This window comes from Panthera uncia, chromosome B1 (genome assembly GCF_023721935.1).
Source record: "Panthera uncia isolate 11264 chromosome B1, Puncia_PCG_1.0, whole genome shotgun sequence".
Taxonomy (NCBI): Eukaryota; Metazoa; Chordata; class Mammalia; order Carnivora; family Felidae; genus Panthera; species Panthera uncia.
Window position 1 is genome coordinate 93276549 of NC_064811.1, and position 18273 is coordinate 93294821.

Genomic DNA, 18273 nt, shown 5'->3' on the forward strand with positions numbered 1-18273 from the left:
AAAAATAAAAACAACTTTATAACCATATACTTATGGACAAATTACTTTAAAGAGCATGTTTGCTAATGAAACAGAATGAATAAAATATTCAAAACTAAAATGCAGTATATCAAGTACAAGATGTAACTGGATCCATTGTTATTCAGTTGGTTTTGAAGTGATGGATAAAAAAAAGGTTGCCTTTCATGCTGAGACATCAGAAACAATATAAAATTCACATATTAGTCATGAGTTTTTAGTTTACACAATGATGAAAAGGAAAATGTGATGTAAACAAAAAGCGTCTATACATGAGTGTGTACATTTAAAAAGGCCCAATTTACGGCTAAGAGTGTATTTAAGACTTTAACAAAATACACAATCTTAATACTGGACACTTTTTTCAAGTTAATTTGTCTTTAACAATATATATTAATAATCCTACCTCTTAGTGATTCACTAATGTTTGGGCCACAGTGAAATATTTATTTGAATATAGTATACATTAGTTAATATTTAATGAGATGATACTGAACTCACCCATAGAAATGTCAACTATGTTAATCAACTGTTCATAAAACAAGTAACTTGACAAAGGCAGTGACAAGGTTTTATCACACCAAACTGGACAAAATACATGCATTTGACTAACACAGTCCCTCAATCTGTAGCATTACTCATTGTATTCTTATCATTGATGTCGTTTAATAGGTCAATGGAAGCCTTTGGAAAGCCTCCTACGGTTTCATATAATACATAACTAATATAATGGGGGACAAAAGGTGACCATTTTATATAGTTGTAAACTAACTAGAAATTGGTTGAGAAGGTTGTAGAACCCTTGATAACGGTATGGATCATCACCTGATAGCACTGTAATTCCCAGGAGTTAAGTATGTCCTGGGATAAATAATGGAAGAATAGCTAGATCATTTGATGACACATATCACCCTTATGTAAACAGTAAACAAAGCGAAGTGGTGGTATTTTCGGCATAATTGGTTGATAATCCTTCTAAGTCTCAACAGCCACTTTAACAATGTAACTTTCTTGCACTTCAGTTCCTCTCCATACATAAGACTGATTAAAATTTACCAAAATTTGATTTTTGGAAACCTGGTCCTTTGAGATAACCTACTGAATAAGGAGGTTCCAAGATTCAAATACTTTCTGGACATAATATATACTTTATGTCCATTTTAGAGAGTCACCCCTATAACAAAGAAATGGCTTAGCTTCTTTCAGCCAGCCCATTATTTAAAAAAAAAAATTATCATGGAATCATTTTGAGGAACATTTATTATCCTATATTACTGTAAGGTAGGGTTCTCTGTAAATTCTGCAGTTTAGATACCTTTGAAATATGCAACCATTCTTACAGTGTGCCAAGATACAACTGTACTTTTGAAAGAACTTGGGACTAAAAGAACCGGGTTCCTCAACAATGCTCTTCTTTTAAGAATCTCACTTATTGGGATTTCCTATGAGAATGAGACAGACACAAAACCGTATTTATAGTTAGCAGTTGATGAAATATCAAAGAACTAATTCTAAGTTTGAAATACTGAGCTTCAAGAGGAGGAAGTACATATTTCCACAACTTGTGTGCACCCCAGCACAGATGGCAGATGGGTTTTGAGTCCTGCATAGCACTGACCAGGGGCTGCTTGAGTGCTCTTGTGAAGGGCGCAGTCATGTGCCTAATGTCTCTGTGGAGACAGCACCCAGGCAGATTCCTGATGATAGACACTCTGTAGAAGGAATCCATGCCACATATTTGTTATCCCTAAACAACAGTGTTTTTATAATTACTAAGTTTTTCTTCAATTCCAAACTGACTACTGAAGAGGAGAGCAGTGGATAAGGAGAATTCTTAACACATGTACCTGAAAAATTCCTCGTAGCCAGCATAGTTGTCAAGATGGCACCCTGTCAGAAAAATAAGAATTCGAAATTAATGTTGCCTCTGCAAATCTTGAACCTAACAAACAGTCTTTGATAACAAATCTTCTCCTAACGTTACTTTTAGTTAGGGGATTTTTATCTGTTTTTGTTTTTGGTTTCCTGAGAGCAGCAGGACTATGTCTCACATTCAGCTGGGGCCACCCTCAGGTGTGTGGCCAGGTTCCAATTATCAAACTGCACAGTTGCTTTCCTCTGAAGGGAAGAACCACAGCACACACTGCCACGGAGATCCCAGCTCTTCGTTGTAGGTTTCATTCCAGCATCTATCACATTTTCTCAAGACCCAGAAGAGGAGGAATAAGAGTTCTGAGGTCCGCACATTCAAAAGCCTTTGCTGTAAGTTATTTTCTTCTCAATTTCATTTCTCACTCTGCTAAGTCCACCTCCTCACACAAATGTATAATTCCTTACCTTTAGTTTTCTTCTAGCATTAAATTTCTTCAGGCAGTCTACCGTCTCCTGTCTGTGCATCATGGAAGCAACAGTAGAACGTTGCTGGAAGAGGAAGAAAAGAAACTTAACTTAGGGTAATTAAATCATACTAAGCATTATAGTATCCTCAACTTCATCCAATCTGCATTAATGGTGCCTAAACCCATACAATGAACTTGTGAGTACTCACTTGCAAAAGTTCCCTCCTAATGGATGATTAGCTTTGCCAAGACTATTTATGACTAAGATGCAACATTTATCTATAGAAAGCATAGATATGAATATCAATAATTCCCGAAATTACCTTTATTTCAATGTCTTTAATCATATTTCTATTGGACTGCCTTTCATTTACTCAGTACCATATTTACTGCCCTAACATTTGACAACCTTAGAAATGTAGTGAAATCTCTACATCCCCTCCAAATTTCACAGTTTTTTTTAGCACATCTGAAGTATAATCTGTCTACTATGGCCATTCTTTCTTGCTAGTTTAACTTAACTACAAGCTTCCAAATCTTGATGTTGTTGTTGTTGCTGTTGTTGCTGTTTTTCCTAAAGCTGCCTAATGGTAAATAATTGAACTTTGTCTAATCTCTACTGGAATACAGTTAATTTTGGTGTCATTTTCTTATCCTCTGTTCATGAGTATTATCAATAACTGGTAGGAGAAATACTTATTCCTTGTGTTACTGTAGGCAATATTTATCAATCTATGTAAATCAGATTTTGTTACCAAAACAGCATTTATTACCATTATAAATTTATTTTATTAAATAACTCGATTCAAAAATTCATTCATTTTTACTTTCATCTTTTTCTATAAAAATTATTTTAAATCCATGAAAAAAATTTTAAAGAATGATTCATTTTTAATCTTAGTTCCTAAGGTCTTTGGAGAATTGTCACTTACACAGATCCATGGGTGTTTCAGTGCCTCTGAGGCTGTGATACGCTTGGCAGGGTTGATAGTAAGCATTTTATTGATTAGGTCTTTGGCTTCAGGAGTCACTGTGTCCCACTCTGGTGACGGAAACTTCAAAAATACAAATTTATAAACAGTTTCAAAAATAGATACATTCAATTAAACAGGGAAGAGCCAAGTAAACTAATCATTTCTTTAAGCAGTGGGTTTCATCAAAAAACTTACTCTTTGTATAAGTTAAATTGTATCTACATGTAGATAAATCTGAATATATTTACATATATAAAAGATAAGTAGCTAATAAGTGATAAGTGTATACACTAAATTGCATATTATACCTAGTAAATGTATTTTAATGTTTCGAAAAATAAATTTAAAGATCTTCTAGTCCTTTCAAAGGATCTTTATTTTGGTTTGAAAATAAGATTTTACACAGTCTTTCTCATAATTATTTGTAAACATCAATAAAGCTGGCAGGTTGTCAAATGTGTTGATGTCATCATGCTATTACACCAAGATTCAAAGTGAAGTATTATAAGAAAAAATGAGGTATTACATACTTTCACACCTCATGATCAGTAAGAGTAGAAATAATAAAAGAGCTTCCGTTGCTGGTGCCAAAACTGACCTACTAATTGTGGCTATTTGGAATATAGTAGTGACAAGAAATCTCAGACTACAAGTGCCTCAGCAGGATTTCATTTTAGCACTTCAGAAAGGTTAATCTACTTAATGACAAATTTCATCAAAGTTCTTAAAAGTAACCAACATTCAAAACTTCTATCAGTAATCCATTTGTGTATTAATAACTATATAATAGCTATCCTAAGTGTATTTAAATCTTTTGTTGATAATTATGTAGCCTCATTTTCACAGATACTATTGTTCATAGGCTAAGAAAAATTTACGTCAGTTTCGAAACAACAGAATATCAGGTTCTTATTCCACTTCACGGATTTTTATAGACAATCTTGGAACAAAAGTCACTGTCACTATGTCATGGACTTTAGTTCACTTTTAGTAGTTGTAAGATGGGTACTTCGTGAACCATTGGTAAAATGAAATATGAAAAAAATGATACTGACTCTTTAATACTTGAAATGTTACCAATTTAGCAACTGTCATTTTAATTCCATAAGTTATTTTGGGCAGCTATGAAAACTTGCCAATGAAGAAATATTCAAGCTGTTCCTCCTTGAGGTACACATATTCGGATAGCAAATTAGGAGCTGGTTCAGCCTGAATAAAGGTGGACCTTTATCTCATTTTTAAAAAAGTTTCCACAAAGTCATTCCTCCATATTCATTAAGCAGTGCATCTGCAGAACTATGTCTTGCCAAGGGGGTGCCTAGTTGTAGTCTGCAAAGATGATGAATGTGCTAGCTGTGGCCATGTAAATCTTAATTTGGCCCAAATATTAGTCTGACTAGATAGAATGGGATGCTTCAAAATTAAAAGAATATGCATTTTAAATTCTTGCTATACCCACATCCATCTATATAGAACATTTTAACAGAAAGGCACTGCTGAATTCATGAGACCTGATTTAATATAACAGAGATTTTTTATTTTATCTTCTCTCACTTCCACACTGAGCTTTTAACTTCTGCACAGAAGGTGGACCCAAAAATTCCTACGACTTAGTTGCTCCACTTAATAATATATCAAAAGCATCTCTAAACCTTGAACTCTAATTTCCAGAGGGATGTGTGAGAAGCTACCAAAGGTGGTAGTAAATCATATTTATATACATATTTGTCAAAGGAGAGAAAATTATTATCAGTGAACCCAAAGTTAAGCCATAAAGAGAAAATAGATAAGGCTTTACTTTTGAGATTTAGAACCTAATTCATACTCATACTTTCAAATATTCTAATTATAAATGAAACATGTTGGAACTGTGATTTTCAAGTATATTCAATTGTGAAACACATTCTTCAAATGAAAGTTTCCACAGAAGCCCATGAGGTAAATAAGACTAAAAAAAACTCAAGCTGACACAATGGAACGATGTTCTATTTGATACATAGATCACTGCAAAATATTGTTGATACATGATTTAAAATTATGTGATAAACATTTGGGAATATAATTCAACTAAACAAGCATTAATCATTTCTAAAGCAAAAATCTTTTAATTTTTATATGTTTTAAAATGTACTAAGATCCAAAAATTTTGAGAAGCGAAGTCCTTCCTTAGAGACTTCCAACTATTTTCCTTTCAATCTTAGGAGATAGTGAACTAAAAGGAAATACAAACTAAACACATATGCTGCTTTTCTTCCTCTTTATCTCCCTCTCCCTAGGATTGAGAAAAATAATTAGAGAAATTGTTGAAAATTATAGTTTAAAGTGTAATGAAAAAATTTTGTTCTTGGTTAATAAAAAAACCAAATGCTCATCTACACTATATGACCATTTATTACATACATCATAAGCTCCAGCCTTGATCTGCTGATAGAGTCTGTGTTGGTCTTCATCCCAGAAGGGTGGATATCCCACCAGAAGGATATAGAGAATGACACCTAGACAGAATGAGCATATTAACATAATGTTAAGTCATTCAGGCAACAATAAATTAAATGTGGCAGATCCACAATGATACTTAAGCCACATCCATTCAAAGAGAGGAAATTGGGTATTTGGAAAGCTTCAGAAAGACATGCTCTGATCTACTCTGAAACATTCTGTGGAGGGCGAATGCTCTCTTCTTATGCTCATGAACTCTGATAGTATATGGCAGTCCAAAAATTTCTCTGTGCACTTTAAAAGAATGTGTATTGTTGTTTTTAGATGGGATGTTACATCTGTATCTGTTATGCGCAACTGGTCTAATGGGTCTTTCAAAGACACTGTTTCCTTATTAACTTTAGAACCAAAGAATTCTAAACAGGCACAACAGATCAATACCTAAAGATGAAACTTACCTGTCATCGGGGTGATATATTGTTTGATAGCCGTGATGAAGACTTGTTTTGTGGCCTAACATATGATCTTTCCTAGAAAAGGTTCCATGTCAAGAAGAATGTGTATTCTGTTGCCTTTGGGTGGAATATTCTGTACACATCTGTTAAGTCCAGGTAGTCTAACATGTGGTTTAAGGCCAATATTTCTTTATTGATTTTCTGTCTGGATGATCTATCCATTGACGTAAGTGGGGTATCAAAATCCTCTACTATTACTGTATTGCTATTTCTCCCTTTAGGTCTGTTGATATTTGTTTTATATATTTAGGTGCTCCTATACTTATGTAATGTTGGGTGTATAAATATTTACAAATGTTATATCCTCTTGTTGGATTGACCCCTTCATCACTATGTAATGCTCATCTTTGTCTCATTACAGCCTTCATTTTAAAGCCTACTTTGTCTGATATAAGTATAGTTACTCTAGCTTTCTTTTGGTTTCCATTTGCATGAAATAGTTTTTCCACCCCTTCACTTTCAGACTGTATGTCATTACATCTGAAGGGTAGGCAGTATAAATTTGTTTTTGTTTTTTTAATGCATTCAGCCACTCTATGTATTTTGATTGGAGAATTTAGTCCATTTACATTTAAGGTAACTATTGATAGGTATGTACTTTTGGCATTTTGTTCATTGTTTTCTGGCTATTTTTGTAGTTCTTCTGTGCTCCTTTTTTCTTCTCTGCTCTCTTCTTTTGTGGTTTGATGACTTTCTTTAGAGCTATGTTATATTTATTTCTCTTTTTCTCTTTTGTATTTACTACAGGTTTTTGCTTTGTGGTTATCATGAGGCTTAACAAGTTCTAATTGTGACAGTGTACTTTAACTTAATAACTTAAGTTTGATCTTATTCTAAGGCTTATAGTTTTACTCTGCCCTATCCTACATTTTGTTTTTGATGTCATAGTTTACTTGTGTATCCCTTCACTAATTATTATAATCATTGTTTTTTACTACTTTTGTCTTTTAACCTGTATACCAGCTTTATATGTGATTAATCTACTATCTTTATTATGTATTTACCTTTCCAATGAGACTCATTCTTTTATATGTTTTCTCATTACCAATAAGAAACCTTTCTTTTCAGCTTTTAAAGATTCCTTTTAACATTTCTTGTAAGGCTGGTTTAGTTTGATGAACTCCTTTAGTTTTTGTCCAGAAAGCTCATTATCTCTCCTTCAATTCTGAATAACTTTGCTGGGTAGAACATTCTTGATTCAAAGTTTTTGTTGTTGTTGTTGTTGTTGTTGTTGTTGTTGTTTCTTTTGGCAGCTTAAATATATCATGCAGCTTTCTCTGGCCTGCACAGTTTCTGCTGAAAAACATACTGATAGGCTTATGAAGCTTCCCTAGTACACAACTAGTTGTTTTTCTCTTACTGCTTTTAATATTCTCTCATCTTTAACTTTTGACATCTTAATTATAATGTGTCTTGGTGTGAGTTTCTTTGGTTTCATCTTATTTGGAAATCTGAGCTTTCTGGAACTGGATGTCTGTTTCCTACCCCACATTAAGGAAGTTTTCAGCCATTATTTCTTCAAACACGTTTCTGCCTCTTTCCTCCTTGTAGAACCTCTGTAATGTGAATGTTGGTCTGCCTGATGTTGTCTCATAAGTGCCTTAAGTTATTTTCACTTTTGCTTTTTTTTTTTTTCCTCTGTTGTGACTGGGTGAGTTCCACCAGCTTGGTTTCATAACTCATCCTTTCTACTACTTCATGTAATCTACTGTTAGTCACATTCTCTGTGACTTCTATTTAGTACTTTCTTTTATTTTCCATCTCTTTGTTGAAGTTCTCATTGTGCTTATCCATTTTTTTCCCAAGTTCAATGAGGATCTTTATGAGCATTACTTTAAGCTCTTTATCAGGTAAATTACTTATCTGTGTTCTATTAAGATTTCTTCTAAAGTTTTATCTTATTCTTCCATTTGGAACATATTCCTCTGTTTTTTCATTTTATTTGACTCTGTATTGGTCTACAGAGTGGATAAAATAACCACTTTTCCCAATCTTTTTTTAAAATTTTTTTTTCAACGTTTATTCAGTTTTGAGAGAAAGAGAGAGAGCATGAGCAAAGGAGGGGCAAAGAGAGACAGAGACACAGAATCTGAAGCAGGCTCCAGGCTCTGAGCTGTCAGCACAGAGCCTGATGCGGGGCTTGAACTCTTGAAGCATGAGATCATGACCTGAGCCAAAGTCAGCCATTTAACCGACTGAGCCCCCAGGTGCCCCCCACCTTTCCCAACATTTAAGTAGTGGTTTTGTGTAGAAGATGAAACTTGTCTTTCAACTCTACCCCAACTCTTTGTCATCTCTCAAACCTTTGCTCTTCTCCAAAAAGCCTACTATATTTTTATTAGCTCTTAGTAGGTGAGGATGTGCCAAGACCCACCAGTGACTGAAAGGGAAAGATCTCAGCACCTGGGTTCAGACTGTTTGGAATCCCGACCCTCAGATAGCAGGTTTTTAAAAATTATGCAAATATATACAGTCCTGTGGGACTACAAGCATAAGCCCTACTGACCAAGTAATTTGATGTGGTCCCATGGGTGACAGTCACAAAAATCAGAGCTTCAGATGAATGCATAATATCTTTCCTGGGAGATACTAGCAAGCTGAAACAAGGCAAAGGGAGAGTGCCAAGATGGTATCCACAACCTACATTCCTTGAGAGCAACTCTGTAGTCCACTAGATGTATATCAATTCTGAAACTTACTCCTCAGGCCAAAGTTCTAGGAAAAGCCAAGATGTCTTCTTCACAGAAAGATTAGAAGGATGTGTGTCTAAATCTGCTGTTTGTGCAGTGCCCTGGTGTGGCATCTTGCCAGTAACTTTCTCTACAATTTCCAACTGTGGGACCTCAGAATGCAAGTCCCCATAACTAGCCAGACAATCAAGGGGGCATGCCCTGGGAGGCAGCTGCAAAAAACAGGGCAGTAAATGTAAAAACCAGGACACGAGCTGTATGCAAAGCTTTCCTCCAGCAGACACTGGGGCTCTGGAGTGTGGCAGAGGGTGAGCATGAAGATAGTGGTACACCCTGAGGTCTCTGAAAAGGATTATAGTCATTCCTTAGATGTGTGTTTAATTAGAAACCTGCTCCTCAGGCTGCAGCTATGATGGTTAGTTTATAGGTGCCCTTCACAGAAAGACGAAGCTCCTAGGTCTATTACCTCTTGCTATGCTATGTGGGTAGTGGCCATTTAAGAACTATCTCTCTATCGGTTACAGTCCTAGAGGACCCACAAGCATAAGCTCCACTGACCGAAAGAGCCAGGCAATGTGGAGGTGTCACCTGACAGCAGCTGCAAAAATCAAGGTTCCAGACAGAGGTATGAGCTCCTCCCTGGGTGATGCTGATTATTACAGTCTCACAAGAGAAGGAACACAAGGCCCCATGGCCTCCAGAGCCAGCCAGTCAGGAGGCATCCCCTGGGCAGCTGCCACAAGATCAGGGCATCAGATACATGAAAAAGCTTCTTTCCTGGTGCTCTGGAGCAGCAAAGGGAAAGCATGGCCAAAGGAGAGCATGGACACAGTACTGCCAGCCTCCACCCCAGAGAATACTCCAGCAGGCTCCTAGATATGTGTTTTTAATTAGATGCCTGCCCCACTGGCTGACATTTTAATATAAGCAGGTCAACCTCCTTCACTTGATGTCTGGGTGCAATCAGGCTGCCTCTGAGCTGGGCCCTGGGGCAGGTATGTCCAAGCATCCAGGCCCCTTAAGAGCTGTCTTACAGATCATGATAGTTTTGTGCATCTGGTACATGAGTCCGCTTTCAAAATTAGACATTCTTGGTGCTCATCTCTCAGGTGCAGGTCCTTAAAGTTGAGGTCTTGGATATGAGGTTCGAACCATTTACTCCTCAAGGAGAAGCCCAGGTTTTGAGTTTTCTCTTCATTGTGGATCACCAAGCTATGGGCAGGGTTTACAGTGAGATTGTGTCCCAGTCTCTCCTACCCACTTCAGTGTGGTTTTCTACTCTTTTGCCAGTGTCTAGTCAACACTGACAGCCTTTGCCCTTTTTTTTTTTTTATTTTTTTCACATGAAGCTGGAGAGTCTGTGTATCTATGGGAGGAGGTGAGTTCAGGATCTTCTAAACTTGCCATCTTGAACCAATCCCCTCCTACTTTGGAAAAGTTTATTGGCCTACCTAAAGTCTTTAGTTTCTGTCACTGCTCTGACCTCTACTGATTATTTTTCCCTTGCTGCTTTCCCTTAAAGCATGGAAACCAAGGAAAGAGGGTCAGACAGATAAAACTTTGCCTGGCATGGCCTAGGATTCCTTTTATCTCTTACCAGTGTTGGTCTCTTGGGTTTCTTTAACTTTCCTTGTTAGGAAAATATAGCCCTTGTCCATCAGATTTGTCATCTTTATACAATAGACACTGTGGGAGCTAAAATGGCTTTTAGACAATAGTTTAATCACCCTAGACTGTCACAGCCTGCTTCTGGAAGTTCAAGTTCAAAAGCAGATTCTTAAATTCATGTGAATCACTACCAGAGTGGAACAATTTAAACAACATTTTATTTAAACATTATTAAATAAAAACCTAACAAAACTTTAAAATCAAGGCTGAAAATAATTTTACTATAGTAGATTTAAAAAGAAAAAAAAAAGGCCATGAAAAGAAAAATCACAGTATATTGTGAAAAAATCTTAGCCTATTGATACTTCATCTTTGTAACATAAAAAGGTATTTTTTCCATTTCTCTCCACATTATAAACAACGTAAATTTATTTAAATTTACTTTTATATTATTTTTCTGTCTAACACATGCATCTAATACTGAGGATCGTGATGAGTGTCTGTGTTTGTGTTCCCAGGACAGAGGTAGAAGAAGGGCTGTACCTAAGTAGTTTTATCTCTTAGTTATGGTTTGGGGGTAAATATGAAAATTAGTTTTAAATTATTTTTCATGTTTACTTATTTTTGAGAGAGAAAGAGAGAGAGAGAAAGGAAGCACACATGAGAGCTAGCAAGGGAGGGGCAAAAAGAGAGGGCAACAGAGGATCCAAAGAGAGCTTTGCAATGACAGCAGTGAGCCTGATGTGGGCTTGAACTCATGAACCTTGAGATCATGGCCTGAGATGAAGCTGGACCCTGAACTGACTGAGCCACGCAGGTGCCCCAAAGAAAATTAGCTCTGTAATGGCAATAGTCGATATTAATTTTTTAATTTGACATTTTTCTAATAAACATTTGAAGTAGGCTGTTATGAAATTATAAAACAGAGACAACTGAGACATTTCGCACTCTGAACCTAGGGCAGGTTGCAAGGCTGGCCTGCTTCAGAGGCTTTGTCCTGGCTTCAGTGCCAGTCCTGCTGGCTGGCACTGATGTGGTATGTCTCTACAAAGGGGAAGGTTCATAGATACCTCGTTCCCCAAGAAATGGCAACCACTACATAGATAAATGCCCACAATTTAATTGCTTGATTGAGGAGTTTCTACCAAAAAATTTACTTTTACTAAAACAATAACACAAATATAAAAGATTTAAAAACATTCAGGCCAGAAGACTTAAAGAAAAAAAATACATGAGCACTATTTACACGGATGTTTACTTCTCAATGCCTATTTAAATAAATACTCGTTTGTAAGCTTATTTTGATTTGTTCATTAGATTGGAGTCTGAGGCCTTCCTGAATTACATGCTTTTTTGGAGTTCTATTTTCTGTAAGTATAGAATAACTATGAGAGTCATGGTATAATAATACATTTTCTTGTAGGTAACATTTTTTGAGTAGCTACATCTGCTTTAGTGCATTACCTTATTTACTCCCTGTACAATGCTGAGGTAAATAAATGTTATTGTCTCCATTTTACAGATGAGGAAATGGTTTGAGAGCTTATATGAAATAACTGTTTCAGCCACAAGCAGGCTAGAGCTACTTTTTCTTCATCTATGAAGACAAATGCATTTTAAATTTTAAATTGTTTGTGTTGTGTAATTGAAAGGCCTTGACCACTAGTAAGGTTTCACTTTGGTACTGTCTTAAATGTTCCCTGCAGCCACTTTTTCCTTTAACTATGAACTTTATTAAAGTTTTTATTGTCTAACTGAGAGTCTTTGCCCCATTCCAATTTACTTTTTTCTTGTAAGCTTAATTTATAACCCTAATATTTTACCTTCCTCTCCTAGGTCAGAGAAAAAAAAAATGAAAAAAAAATAGAGTTTCTTTTCTTGCCCTAAAACTCAGTAAAATCTTTAAAAGCTGGTCAAAATCTTCATTTTTTTTTTTTTTTTTTGCAAGAGCACTTCAGGGATGAGGATATAACCTCCAAAATTTGAATGTTTCTCAGGATGTTACTGGCCTTTAATGATTTCTACCTAGATATTTCATTAGGGGTTACAAAAAAAGATATTTTGATTCTATTACACCTTCTTTAGTCTAAGAACAACTTATTTCATCAATTATTTGGTGACCTGTATGACCAGGTTCATACAGGAAAGGTAAAATAGCAGACTTTTGTTTCTTCCTTTATGAATTGGTTTTTGAAATAATTCGAAATAATTCGAAATAATTTTGAAATACATTGGTTTCCCATTAATTAATCCCCTAATCCAAGGTTAGGATTGCTATTGTAGTTTGATTATAGTCATGAATGCATGGATTTAAACTTGATGTGTTTCAATCTATTACTGTTATTTTTCTCATTTAACTTTTAATTGTTCTATCTTTAACTAGAAGTCGTCTCTTCAAGTTGGCTCTTGAGTCCTGTTCATATCTAGGTAGAGATCATCAGAAGCTACTAACATCATGAGACACATCCAACCTTTGGAGGTCATATCATCCCTGATATGTTCTTGCAAAAAAAAAAAAAAAGTCTGTGGTCTTTAACAGTTTTCTGTCTTTCTGCTATAACAAGATGCACCTGTATCATCTTGTGCTTTTCTTAACCTAGACTTGGAATTAGTTCCTTTCACAAGGAATCATGGTTCCTTACCATGGTAAACATTATGTAGAGACCAATATCAGGTACTCTGTAGGGGTGCTCTGTGGGAACTGCAGGTTTCTTCAACAAATAAATGGAGAAATGAGAAGGGGGGTGAGGAGGAGGAAAGATAGAGAAGCAGAAATTACAAATTAAAAGAGACCTAAGAGGGGCCCCTGGGTGGCTCAGTCACTTGAGTGTTCAACTCCTGATTTTGGCTCAGGCCATGATCTCATGGTTTGTGGGTTCCAGCCTTAAATCAGGCTCTGTGCTGTCAGTGCGGAGCATGCTTGGGATTCTCTCTCTCCCTGCCCTTTCCCCCTCGTGTTCACTCACTCTCGCTCTCAAAAATAAACTTCACAGAAAAAAGGGGGGGGACCTAAGACTCCAAAATAATAATAAAATTATGAGACAAGAGGGCAAACTGCCGAAAAAAATTACTAGTTATTTGATGGTTTTAAGCAGTAATTATATTAAATTTTAAAGTACTGCTATTATTGTCATTCTTTTAAAAGAACCCTTTTCTTTTAGAGATACACATTATGGTATGTATAGATATACTGATATTATATTTGTATTTGACTAAAATAATCTTGGGGAGGAGGGATGAGTTGGGTGGTGTAGATGAAATAGGATTAGCTGTCATTTAATTATATTATTCTACTTTTGTATACCTCAAAATTTCCAAAATAAAAAGTTACAACAACTATTTTGACACAGCTTCATATAACATTTAAAAGTGGAAGTTGAACTAGTTTTCACTGTCATTTGAGCTTGGGCAATGCTAGAGATATTTGATTAATAAGAGTTGAGAAGCACTGATTACTGATTAGGTAGAAAGATTACATTATCAAGAACATTCAAAAATAATGTTAATAAAAGCTGGAGTTAGAAAAATGATTAAACCTATAATAACATTAACGATTAAAACATTCTAGTCGCTGCTCTGATGAAAGGAGAGAGAAAAAAGCAATGTTCAAAAACTCCAAAAAGTCAGTGGGGAGTTAATGGAACAATCTAACAAGACATCCACTTAATACTCTCAGTAAATAAAGGGCATACTGTGAGTGGAGTTTGGAAATGTACAGTTAACTATACAAAGAATAACTATGGCTCCCTTTTATATTGCAATACCTTATGCAAAAAAAATCACCATGAAATTCAAATAGGAAAAAGTGTTTAACTAACTCTGACCCAAAGGGACAATTATGGGAAGAACAAAGATCTAGAAGATCAAGGTCAGCAAGATAGGAAGTTGTTTTCCAGATGATGGTAACTATGCCATATAGTAGGGGTGGCAAACAGGTCTTCCAGCACCAGGAAGAGATGAATGCCTGTGTCCACACTGTGTATGGGGCGGGCGGGTAACCAGGGGAGAGCATGTGTCCATCACTTGACAGGTACAGCTGTTATTTAAGGGCAAAAGTATCTTGTTATTAGTTCTTTCAATTGCTTTAGTGAAATTTCCTGATAATAAATTATAAAGATAAATGATAAATGTCAACACCCCCCCTCCCAAAGTAAAAGGTTCAGCAATCTGGGCAAAACATCTGTGAACCACCTGTTTGCAACCTCTGCTATATTGTGTAAGAATCCTAAAATTTGCTGCCCTAAAGAAAACTGCAACTAGCTAGCATGATGCTGTTTGATGTTGGTGTGCACTAGAATAATCTAGCAAGGCTGATAAAATGCAAATTCCTGAGCCTCACCACGAAGAATCTTATTCAGTGATTCTCTGGTCCATTCCAGAAAATTGAATTTGGTAAGTACTCAGGTCACTTTGAAACATGGGTCCATGTTTCTAAAACATCAGGTTAGGGACACCATAATACTGTGTCTTGAGAAATCTAAGAGAATAGGTAACTTCACAGTAAAACAATAGTGGTAGGGGCTATAATTAGGAGTAAAGCTCCATGGATAGAAGACTAATGAGGATATAGGTCATAAAGGATGAAGGCAACAGAGCCTTGTAATTGTGAGGCATATCTGTGATGGCCAAGTGTAAGGTAATCACAGAACTGGTAATCATAAGCAACAAAGTTGACCAGTGTAAGGTAATCATACCAACAAACTGCTTGAGATTTCAAAATTGTAAATACTTTCTTAAAAAGTGCTTGATGCTGATTTATTCCAGTGAAATAAAAGAAAAAAAAAAACAGCAACACAATCTCTAAGGAAATGGGAACCCTTAGCAAATATATGCTCTGAGGCCCAGTAATCACACAAATGCTGAACTTAGTGACCATGCTTCTTAATATATTCCATAATATTCCAAAGGCTCATCAAAAGTCATGGTATATTCTGTGATAGTCACTAATTTATTATCACTCATAACTGTTCTGAGTGATATCTAATTCAGACAGAGACGTAGTAAGAGAAGTGTGTGTGTGTGTGTGTGTGTGTGTGTGTGTGTGTGCACGCGCATGTGTGTGTTGGCTAGGTTTATATGGGCTTACATTTGAGCCAAAATGTAGAAGCAAGTTCTGTTAAAATCCAGTGATTCAGTGACATCTATAAACAACATCTGTTCATTCCTTTGGGGAATTATGGAAACAGCTATATATGCAAGAAAGCCATCAAAATCAATTTACTGTTGTTAAGGTAGAACTCAGGGGAGTGTTCTTGTTTCACTAATGTCCATTATTTGTTTTTCAATAAAAGACTAGTTGCTTTGAAAGACTGAGTGCAGGTCAGATTACATTCTGTGTGAGGTCTCAAAAGCAAGGTAATGGTGGTATTTGAAATGTCCTATGTATGGATAATTGCATATTTCTAATAAAAATGATGTATAGACTTCTTTTATCTATTATACCAATACTGTGCTTCACTCTGCTCTATGTCAACTGCTAAAAAGACAATCTGCTGTAGTGCATGCTCATAGCTTAATTCACAGAAGGTTAGCTGCTATTCTGCTAAATGTCTTAATCTGCATTTCTTTTATTATCTGGGTAGTGTCATTTCCTACCCCACTCTACAATGTCTAGCCTTGAAAAGAAGTAGTTATTCAATAGGCAAGTGCTAGTGCTGATGGATGGCTAAAAAAGAGTTTCTCTCAAGATAGGTCATAATCTAAAAGCAACTGAATATGTGTGCATTCCCTTGGTGCTTATTACCTCGAGGATGAGAAAGGGTAGACCGTCTTACAAACCTGAGAGAATTTAATGTCACTTTTATGTTACCTTAGTGAAGTGAAAATAGAATAAAATAGTTAAGGCAGTGTTCCAAACCCACTGCAGTGATCCAGAAATGTAACAAAAGGCATTATGATGTTTGTGGAAGGAGGTGGGGCATTATTGTGATATTAGAATATCTAAGACATTTCCATAGTTACCTATGTGATCCCAAATGCATTTTAAGGCACACGATTTAAAAATATATCACTATCTCTATGCAAAATAGGAACTGTTAGGAAATATATGCTCTAAATAGAGCATTGCTTGTCACAAAGGGATTTAACTATTTGTTTGTAGAAAACTGTGTGAAGAAAGCAAAGGTAAGGATAAAACCGAGCAAAGTGAAAGGTGGTTCTGCCCATGGCAAAACTCAGGTTGAAATCTGTGAGATGCCCTATGGCTCTAAGTTTCTATAGTCATTATGAGATCTGTGTGTGTGTGCATATACATCTGCAGGCATACATACACTATCTGCTATTTACATGCACTTAAAAAAAAAAGTTTATTTATTTATTTTGAGAGAGAGACTCCCAAGCAGTCTCTATGCTGCCAGTGCAGAGCCTGACACAAGGATTGATCCAACGAATCATGAGATCATGACCTGAGCTGAGATCAAGAGCCAGATGCTTAACCAACTGAGCCACCCAGATGCCCCTACTTAACTTTTTAAGAATGTTACATAGCTCACACAGTAAGAAGGGAAGCTACTCTTCACCCATCTTTTTCCCCTTGTCCAGCCAAGAGAGTTAGAGCTTCTACTCTATGAGTTACCTTGCATTTACCAGATGTGAAATCCTATTAAGATATACTATTATTTTAAAAGATTAGCTATATAAACAATGCATTCAAACAAAAAATTCAAAAGCCAGATATACTCAACTTTACCAAAGCAATATTAAAATTGAGCATAGTGTATTTAGTAAGTCTAAGACAGTGAGTCTAAACCCCGATGATATGTCATAGTTATTAAAATATGTAGCTGCCACTCAGAGCCACTAAAGCAGAGGGCCTATGTAGGGGCTGGATACATATATACATATACATACATATACACACACACATACACACATAAGTTTCATCACTGATTCTGCTCCCCAGCCAGGAAAAGAATTCCTAATACAAAATACCAGGTTTTTTTTTGGGGGGGGGAGTTTCTTTTAAATAACCTGACATTCTTAAACACAAATAAAATTGATACATTGTCAAAAAAATGTTTTTAATGCAAGAACTAAATAAATGATTTATTTAAATTGTCTGAATGAATAGGATTCAGGAGCTATGAAACTGGTCTACAATAGCATCTTTGGCAGAATCAAAGGCCTGCAAAAGAATAATTTAAAGGAGAAGAAAGAAAGCAAAGGGAGAAAGGGTATTTGGTATTCAGGTAACCAGATGAACTTATAATTTTCAACTGCTGATCAAAACAATAATGCTGAGTCATCTAATAAAATGCATAAGTCTCTCTCTCACATATCTACTTATCAGTTATCTTGAAACTTCATTTAAAAAGAAACACTTTCTTACTTTCTGTTTTATACAAGGAAGCTGAGATACCGAGACAATAAAATTTGTGCCAGGTTCTACAGCAAGCGCATCAAAGAGCTGAGTGAGTGGGTGCTCTCAACCAGTGCACATACTGCCTCCCACCTGTGGGGTGGGTGGGAGGGAGGAGGAGAAAGAGGAAAACAAGAAGGGATGGAGAAAAAGGGAGGTGAAGGGAGGCTAGAGGTGACCTTCTCATGAAGGCAGCAAAAAGACTCTTGAGTGCCTTGCCCCAGCTACTGATCAGTCTCCACTACACTAGCCCACTAGTGTTCAGGGTCTGAGTGCAGAACTCCGGCTACACTCCCATCAACTTCCTCCTCCATAAAACCCATCTAGATCTGC

At 36.1% G+C, this 18273-nt stretch overlaps 1 protein-coding gene across 15 annotated transcripts in view; it reads right to left on the minus strand.

Moving 5' to 3' along the window:
* The window catches only part of CAMK2D (calcium/calmodulin dependent protein kinase II delta), a 312759-nt gene that overhangs the window by 49082 nt on the left and 245404 nt on the right, over window positions 1–18273 (minus strand). For all 15 annotated transcript variants that reach the window (XM_049631079.1, XM_049631068.1, XM_049631071.1 and 12 more), the window contains 4 exons: window positions 5732–5826; window positions 3290–3412; window positions 2356–2439; window positions 1866–1908 (listed from right to left, as the gene is read on the minus strand). In XM_049631079.1, coding sequence (XP_049487036.1) covers window positions 1866–1908; window positions 2356–2439; window positions 3290–3412; window positions 5732–5826 — 345 coding nt within the window. The remainder of the gene's footprint in view (window positions 1–1865; window positions 1909–2355; window positions 2440–3289; window positions 3413–5731; window positions 5827–18273) is intronic.